Below are 9869 nucleotides of genomic sequence, written 5' to 3'. Positions count from 1 at the left end.
GTACGTAATATGTTTGTTCCTTGTGGAAATAAATTCCAGTACTCACTCGAAAGCATCGAGAAGTGGTGGCAAGTTGTGATGGGTAAAGTTACATGCGCAAACATGCACACTCTTTCCTGATGTCTTTTTGAGCCTTTCTTTTCCCATCCAATTGTTTATACCTTCTCGCCATCTCTCTCTGAAATGAGGTACAGGCCGAATACTTTAATCGAAATCTGAAAACTATAATTTCTTATTTATACCTTATTATACAATTGTGTAATCAATTGAATTCAGAACCCTTCATGCTTGTCATTTATAATAAATTATCAAGGAAACTGGTAGGTTGTCTCTGTTGGCAAAAATATACTGCGAGGCTGATTTGTTTTAATAAGTTCCAATGTTTTAGAGGGACCTGCAGTTTCAAGGAACTTTTCGTGTGAAGGCAAATTTTTTTGGACAAAGAGTCTATCCCTGAAACATCAGATTCATTTTCTCTCTGCGGCGTACGAACTTATTCGAAACTTATTACTTGGAAACACAAACACTAAAAAAAGTCTTTGTTACTTCTGATGTCTTGGATCGAGTCATGCCTAAATTGGGAATGGGAAAATACAACCTTCAATCCATATCTCAATTGGGTTTTGATAGTATATTGCATCATAAAATTGAAGGAAGGTATCATTCAATACTTTCCTCTTCCAAAAATCTGGTTGCATATTATCACGGTCAGTCCATTCAATGGGAAATTATTTACTTTTGATGTAAAAAATAATGTTTAATAGTTGTTTCAATAGGTCTATCCGAAACTGCAGAGGGATTTAGAGAAGGATCTGTAGGTGTCCCTTCTACTTGTTTAATCGCTTCAGCTAACCTGTGGCTTTTAGCTTTGACTTATTCGTACTTTTCGTGTCTTACCTAGCCCTGGAAAATTGTTAGGGAGGATTATTTTCCACACAATTGTTCAAAAGCAGCAATATTTTTCAAGCCTATATAACACTTATGTATCTTACATAGAACTCCCAACTCCCATAAGATTTTTCTTCGATTGTTTCAAAGAGTAATAGAAGAGATATCACTATACAGAGTACTGAATATTGAAGTTTGTTTAAAGTTTTGTTTAATTTGGTGGAGTTCTGATCGAAGCATACCAATTAACCCGTCATGACGTTTTAATTTGTTTTGTATTTTTAGAACATTTTTGCGCAGTTAATCTGGAAGTGACAAACGACGACCGATATCAAGAGATTTGAGATCAATTAATAGGTATACAACAGACTGATATGTCCATAAGTTCAACAAGGAAAAAAAATGCTATTAACTAAGTTTCAAATAGTTACAGCAGAACTGTGTCAATGACCAGGTCGCAGTGGGGCAACGAAAATGGTGGACATTGGAATTAGACACTGAGGGAAAATGGCTGTAACTTTTTTATTTTTTAATTTTGGCGATTTTCGTTTTCGATAATGTGTTCTATATGTCACGGTCATGCGATTCCCCCTAAAAAAAAACCTAACCCTAACCAGATTTGGCTATTATTTCTAGCATGTAAATAGCCTGCTTGGTGGGGGTGGGGAATTGAAATATTTCAAACAATTTTTTTTAGAATCGGAATTGCTTTCGAATTTTGTTACAGGCTTTCTATTTTTGAAAAAATTTTGTATTACCGTTCTCTGGTAAAAAGCGTGACATGTAGAACACAATGTCAAAAATGTGTGGGTGGGGGTCCAACATTTTTTTTAGGGGGAATCGCATGACCGTGACATATAGAACACATTATCGAAAACGAAAATCGCCAAAATTAAAAAATAAAAAAGTTACAGGTCCACCACGAAAATTTTGTAACTTCAAGAATAAATGAGAATTTAAGAAATTTTGAGTTTTTTAAATGGCTAAGATGGTTCTTCCATGAAGTGATTGTTTTCTTTCTAATACATAACAAATCGAGTCACAAGTTTGACAAGTATAACGTTAAAAGGAATAATAATGTAGGAAGAACTCTTTACTTTACACCGTTTACTTTAAGACAGTGGCGATAACTGCTTAGAGAAAGCACGTGCTGATACAGGATTATGGTTAAAGCAGGCACGTGTTATTTACAAGATTAGGGTATGTAAAAGTGTAAATTTTGGCGTTTTTATTGACAAGTTTTAAAACTACTTTAGTTATGCCCTATTAAATAAATGCAAGAAAAATAATTGTATATACAATGACGAAAGTATTAGTATCGTACTGCCCCACTTGTTTCATTTTTCTTTTCTAAAGAATGAAAATTTAATTACCAATGTAAATAAAATATATTTCTACTCTTCAAATGCAAACTAAATATGTTTATACACTTTGGAGTTCTTTCATATTACAATCGTAAACTCAAAAGAAGATACAAAAATACCTCGTCATAACAAAATAAAATATTAAAATCGTAAAGTTTACTTGTTTTTTTTAGGAGGTTGAATGATAGTTTCCAGTAAATAATAGAAGTTAAATTTATTGCTATATTTTATCATTTGCTTTAATTGTGACCGGCCTTATTCGATGTTTATTTACATTCTGGATTTTACACCTTTGAACCTTTTTGGTTTTAAATCACTGTCAATAGTTTATTTCTTATTTCCCTCTCTTATAAATGTTTTTTTGAAAATTGGTTCGTCGATGTTTAATAAAAGCAAGGAGTTTTGAGTCACAGAACTCTTTTAACCGATGAATCTCTAATAATTACCCCCAAAACGGTATATCTCAAGTAATATCTTTTTCATATGAAGAAAAATAGGTAAAATATATAACGACACACAACATCCCTATTTTTCTTGAAAACTTGGTATTATATTGATTTCCGATATTTTATACAACACAAAACCTCACCTGAAAGAGAATGATATTTTCCATGCCTTTTCCAATGGTATTAGTTTTAGCCTTTTGGGATTGATAAATTAAATGGTAATCTTCAAGTTTAGGGGGATAAAAAAAATAAATAAAAATATTCAAGGGAAATAACTGAACGACTTACCAGTATTATCCGTTTTCTTCTAGCTGTTTATAAATAAATCACATCCTAACCCTAACGTCAATCAAATCACGTGTGTGATTTATTTATAAACAGAGATGTACGGAGAATACTGGTAAGACGTTCAGTTACTTCCCTTGAATATTTTTATTTTTTTTTTTTATCCTCCCAAACTTGATGATTACCAATTAAATACTAGTGAAACATTGGGGTCGATGTAATCGGCTAGTCCCCTTCCCATCAAATTTCAGTCGTTGTGCTTATAGTAGAAAGAATTATTAGTATCAATCAAGACGTTGATGAGGCTCGCATGAGCTTCGTCTTTACGTTGGTCCATGTTATTACATCTCAGTATGTCAACAAGATGCTCAACTAACCTCGAGAAACATGCAAATTCAGCATAAAGGAAAATGAATGTAAAATAATGATTATGATGATAATGTTCTGTTTTCAGGTCATATGAAATGGGTCTTACAAAGCAGTATCTTCGATACATTCACCAGGAAACATTTGGTATAATTGGAAGTCACCAATCAAATATTCAATTTCTGAACTACCTCAACACATTTGGGAGATATGTGGCTGTTGCAGCCTGTGAAGATGTTATTATTTGGGATTTGCGTAGTAGAAAAAAGGTAAAAAAAAAAAGATCTTTTATTTCAGTATAATGAAAGTTTTTCCATATTTGCATGGCTCAAGCAAAATACATAGCTGTAGATTTTTATTGACTGGATGCTCCTCCTGTTACAAACCTTCACCTGTTTTAAGTGAGGTAATATTACCCTTTGTCATTTGAATACAAACAGCACAAATTGCTGGACATATTTTCATAAAAGACTGCAAACAAACAGAACCACTTATATGATGGTAATGTTTGTTTACAACTGTCATGTGATGTTAAGATAGGAACACACATAGCAAGTATCTTTCAGTTTCCTTCTTCCAAATCCACTCACAAGACTTTGATCAGCCTACCGCTATAGTAGAAGACACTTGCCTAAAGTGCTATGGGATAGAACACAAAACTACATGCTTACTTCTGTGTGTGTGTGTGTATTTATATATATATGTATATATATGAACTTCAGTTGAAATATGTTTGTGACATATTTTAATTTCTAATGGCAAATTCACTGCAGTTACCATGAAGAAAAAATTCTTTCTTATAGTAAAAGATGTAAAAACACCATATCTACCCAGTGCTTACTCCTATTGGATGGCCAGATGGCTATATATCTGAAATTAAGTTATTCAATACTGCAAAATTTTCTGTGCATGCTTCTCATATTATTTTATGTTTGTTTCAGGTTTCAGTTCTAAAAGGTGAAAAATTTCCTGTCACAGCTTTGAAGGTGTCTCTGAATCACAAACAGCTGTCAGTTGGTTATGTCAATGGTATGATTAACGTGTTTGATCTGGAGAATCGAGAGACCCTGTTCAAGTTTAATGGACACAGATCTGCTGTTACAGTTCTCAACCACAACAAAGATGGTTTCATTCTGGTGTCTGGAGGAAATGTGAGTACTTTTTGGTTAGAAATTATTTGATATATGCTTCGGGCATTAGTTAGAAGTTCAAATATTACCACTGTAAATTGAACCTGGGTTGTAAACTTGGTTTGTTAGTACTACCTATACAGCAAAAATTGATTTAACATGGTGAGGATAAATATGAAGTCTCCTTTTAGGAAGCAGTCCAATTACCAAATGTGCCTACATTTATTCCACTGTTTGAATTTGGTGAAGTAACTTGTCATCATTCACATTGAAAAAAATATACGTAACTTGTTCAGTTATATTTCTTTTTATTATTTTTATTTAAAAATAAGTTTTAGTTTTATATTGTCACTTCTTGTATATTTTTGTTACCACCAGTTTTCCTTCTAAGCTGTGCACATGCAGGCAAGTTTTATGTAAAAAAATGTGCTCACAAGGTTTTCAAGTTGAAGTTAAAATTGTTCATGGATGTGCAAAGAAAGACAAAATTTGCACACAATGCCAAAATTTATGTTCACATCCACAGTGAAAACTTAGAAGGAACATTTCTTCCTGCCAGTCTTTTTACCCACCTTCACCAACCTGATTATCACTATTATAACAGTAATAACTACCATGATTTCTTTACCTATGTTGCTGTGCTTGTAGGTGTTTGATTTGGTACCTTTAGGCCATAGGTCTGCTTAAGCATAGCTCATATTTACTGGAGTTACTCAACATGAAGCAGCACACATGTCAATGCATCAATGAAAACAAATTGATTAAGAATTATGTTATGATTATTTAATGCAGATCTAGTAATGTTCTATGTAACTTTAAATCTGAAACTGTGTAGGAATAGTGTTTGTAGAATCACACTAGCTGTTAAGTTAAGCTGTTCAGTTACTGATCATATGGTTGTAGGTTCATACTGTCAGTTTGATCATGTAACTCATAAAACAGGTAATTTGCTTACTTGATGGTTGGTTGGGTTAAGGTTATGTGCAGTGGTAATGTTAGTTAAATTTGCTGTGGTTCAGTATAAATTCTCAGCATTCTGAATCTGCAATTGAAGTTCCATTTCTTGTTGGAATCACCTCATTTATCTTGTTAATGCCTTAGAAATTGGGAGCATCACATCTGTTATCCTTCCATTGGAAAGCTGAAATGTTCTGTTTTTAAATTTTTTCATCAATTCTTATTTTTATATTTGGACAGTGATTAGTAAAGTCTTTGATCTACCTTCTTTACTTCCATTATTTTCTAATCCATTATCCAATGTAATCTCCTTATGTCTAGTTTATATGATTTTTAACATGCCAACTATTTCAGGACACTGATGTTATTTTGTGGGATCTACTGCAAGGAACTGGTATGTACCGATTAAAAGGTCACAAAGGAAGCATAACACAAGCAGTATTTCTTTCTGAAGATAATGTATTAATTACCAGGTAATTCTTGGAAATTGTTTGGTAAAAATTTTATTTACTCAAAAAATTTACTCTAATATAACTGGGAGCTGTGTTGTTGGTTATCACCTTTATTGTGTGGTTCATAGTTTATACCATAAGATTTTTGATTGTTATCTATATTAATATCTGTTGTTGTTAGCATTCTGTCGTTTACGACGTCGAGGGTTCCAGTTGATCCGATCAATGGAACAGCCTGCTCGTGAAACTAACGTGCAAGTGGCTGAGCACTCTACAGACACGTGTACCCTTAATGTAGTTCTCGGGGATATTCAGCGTGACACAGTGTGACAAGGCTGACCCTTTGAATTACAGGCACAACAGAAACAGGAAGTAAGAGTGAGAGAAAGTTGTGGTGAAAGAGTACAGCAGGGTTCGCCACCATCCCCTGCCGGAGCCTCATGGAGCTTTAGGTGTTTTCGCTCAATAAACACTCACAACGCCTGGTCTGGGAATCGAAACCACAATCCTATGACTGCGAGTCCATTGCCCTAACCACTGGGCCATTGCGCCTCCACATTAATATCTGTAGCTATGGGCTATATCTTAAGATCCATTGCCTTGTTATCATCATCTACATTATATGTTCCACCGTCGTAAATTAAAATTATCATCTATAATCACATGACTCATAATAGATTCTGTGAACATTATAAAACCTAGAAATTGTATGTAAGTTATCCATAACAGAGTTGTGAAAAATTCTACATATTATTTCTCAAGAAAAAAATATATATGTACGTTCTGATGTCATATTGTGTCTTTCCAGTATCTCTTCCAACATTATATCAGTTTGTACTTCAGAACTTGTTGGCTGTACTTCAACTAATTTATTGCAGTCATCTCTGATTCTTGCCTTTTGTACTGTTTCTTTCTAAATTGTATGAAATGGAACTTTTATTTTATCACAATAGTTTAATCAATTTAATTGTTGTGAATAACAGAATCAAAATGGCCAGTGTGACATTCCAACAAACACTGGAGTATGTTAAGATGTTTAATTTATAGATAAGGGGACTTATTTATTTTCATACAATTGCTACTCCTTCTCTTAGCAGCTAACATGTTTAACTTTTAATATTTAAACTGGCCATATCTGGCTAAAATATTCTATCTTTTTTATCTTCAAATCAGCCACAATGTCATTTAAAAATAAACAATCACATCATCAAAATGTCAGGGCTATGAGATAGTGCATCATCCATTCAAACCAATGTGAATAAATAAGATTTACATTTGACAGAGTAATCTGTATGCTAAAAGGTTAATCTTAACAAATTAGAACTTTTTTTCTTACATACTGAGCCAAACATTGTAACCCTACAAAATCGTACAACTTTTGATAATGCTTAAAAATGGCTTGAAGAAGCTTATATGAAACCATCATCATCATTGTTTTAATGACCACTTCTCCATACTCACGAGTAAGATGGAATTTGTCGAGGTAGATTTTTCTATACACTCTCTGAGCGGTTGGCGTTAGGAAGGGCATCCAACTGTAGAAACTCTGCCAAATTTAGATTGGAGCCTGGTGTTGCCATCCGGTTTCACCAGTCCTCAGTCAAATCGTCCAACCCATGCTAGCATGGAAAGCGGACGTTAAACGATGATGATGATGATGATGATGATGATGATGCCCTTCTTGCTACCAAATCTCAACATGGAAGACTGGAAACAAAGGACACCACTTGTATGGTGATGGCACTTGTTTACAACTATCATGTGAAGTCGAGGCAAGGAGATAGTAACAAGCACTTGTGTAAGTGTGTGTGTGTATGTATATATATATATATATATATATATATATATATATATATATATATATATATATATATATATATATATATCTTATAGTAAAAATGGATACGTAAGGGTGGAAAATCACAGGAATAATACCATATGTCCAACACAAGATACAATATGTGTGTTCAATTCCTTCAAGAATCAATAAATGAATTTATAGTATTCAGTCTCTAAAGTGTCTGCCGGCTGGTAACTGCTAGAAATGGCATCCAAATTCCTTTCAAATAACACTTTGTTGTTGCTGCCTTTTGTTGGAAGTAGAGCCTGAGAGAAGCGTGAGTGAACAGTTCAACAGCTAAGCGAAGAAAATATTAACAATATTAACAATATTAACAATACATAATTATACAAAAATTACAGTTTATATATATATATATATATATATATATATATATATATATATATATATATGTATACACACACATACATACACTTATGACAGGCTTCTTTCAGTTTTTGCTTGCCAAATCCACTCACAAGGCTTTGGTTGATCTAGTAGAAGATATTTGCCCAAAATGCCACACAATGTGACTGAACCTGAAACCATGTGGTTGGGAGGCAAACTTCTTAATCACACAACCATACCTGCACCTAGATATTTGGTGTTTATTTCTGGTTACCAGGTGGACAGTGGTATATAGAGTTGAGTGTTCTGTTCAATGGTACAACTAAGCACAAAGTGAACTACGACTGAAGACCGTGAACTTGTTGCTTCACTACTTTATTTACTCATAAAAAGAAAGAGAACAAAGGAAAATTCCTAACTAAAACAGTAAGTACAGGTAATGTTCTTCTATCACAATGGTGGACATTGCTGAAATAACAAAAATGTTTTTTGGCTTTAATAGAATTAGTTCAGCATCTGATCCAGATCAATTAACTACTTGTTTCTCCTGGTACCAAAACTGGTCTTGTATCTAAGAAAAAGATCATAACTTTTAGTTCAATCTCAAAATGCTGAGCCTACAAAGATGACAGAGGACTGAAATATGAGGCACATTACTATACTAAAAAAAACCTGCCCATTACAACAGAATTGAGATCCTAAAACCAAGTTGTCATGTAAAAAACATTGGTGTGGATGCTAGTACCACATAAAAAGCACAGGTGATGGTGCCACGTACAAATCACTCAGTACACTCTGTAAAGTGATTGGCATTAGGAAGGGCATCCAGCTGTAGAAACCAAGCCAAAATAGACTATGGAACCTGGTGTGGCCAGTTCCTCTCAAGCTATCCAACCCATGCCAGCATAAAAAATGGATGTTAAATGTTGATGATGATGATGATGATTTTAAACTTTGATATTTTGCATTTAACATTAAAATTTTGTTTCTAGCTCAAAGGACTCCCTAATAAAACTATGGGACTTGGACACCCAGCATTGCTTTGATACCATTATTGAACACCGCAGTGAGGTAAGATTCCTTTTTGAAATATGGATAATCCTATGTCCTCCTCTTTGTGATGGTAATCATTATCATCATTTTTTGGTTTGTGGTGCTACATCCCATCATATATTTTAATGTTTTGTCATTGTATTTTTCTGCATCAGCTTGTAGCACTTATTGCATTTGTGTTACTTGTTTGTATTAGCATAATCATCTCATCCTTACACACAATATTTTTATTGAGAAGTCACATTTTAATTTTTTTGTTCAACTTCTTTAAGCAATTCAACAGACCATTCTTAATCCTTATCATTATTTGAGAATCTGCTCAAATATTAATTTATTAGTTAGTTGTTTTATCATAGTCTTTCTTGTTGCTTCTTGTACCCCTTAATTCATGTTATTTCCTAATATTTTTGTTTTGCAGGTGACAGATATTCTTGTTACAAAAAATAACGAATTAATTACTGGATGCGCTGATAATGAACTTCGTTTCTGGGGACTTCAATCAAATTCTGTAAATATTCTTTTACTTATTGTTTATGTAGATCAGTTTTCCCAAACTTTTTTTTACTTGCAGCATACTTTGAACAACAAAGTGCACCAAAAATTATTTTGGTACAATTTGTACAGAAATTCAAAAAATTTAAACTGCAGAAAATTAGTGTACAGAGTGTTTGGGATAAATTTGATAGTGATTCTGCAAAGAGGTTTGGAAGTACTACTATGAATGACTGATAAATGTAGTC

General features: G+C 33.4%; 1 protein-coding gene across 3 annotated transcripts in view; it reads left to right on the top strand.

The window, feature by feature from the left end:
• The window catches only part of LOC106882519 (WD repeat-containing protein 3), a 35685-nt gene that overhangs the window by 136 nt on the left and 25680 nt on the right, over positions 1–9869 (top strand). The window contains exons 1-6 of one of the 3 annotated variants that reach the window (XM_014933232.3): positions 417–707; positions 3438–3618; positions 4291–4500; positions 5791–5909; positions 9069–9147; positions 9548–9637. In XM_014933232.3, the coding sequence (XP_014788718.2) occupies positions 3448–3618; positions 4291–4500; positions 5791–5909; positions 9069–9147; positions 9548–9637 (669 nt within the window). In that variant the 5' untranslated portion in view covers positions 417–707; positions 3438–3447. Of the gene's footprint in view, positions 1–416; positions 708–2002; positions 2089–3437; positions 3619–4290; positions 4501–5790; positions 5910–9068; positions 9148–9547; positions 9638–9869 lie in introns of those variants that run through there. The other 2 variants (XM_014933230.3, XM_014933231.3) reach the window with 2 other exon arrangements.

Source organism: Octopus bimaculoides, chromosome 2, assembly GCF_046866305.1.
Source record: "Octopus bimaculoides isolate indiv1 chromosome 2, ASM4686630v1, whole genome shotgun sequence".
Classification (NCBI taxonomy): Eukaryota; Metazoa; Mollusca; class Cephalopoda; order Octopoda; family Octopodidae; genus Octopus; species Octopus bimaculoides.
Note: the sequence above shows the minus strand (reverse complement) of the source record. Positions and strands in the feature narration are given on the sequence as shown.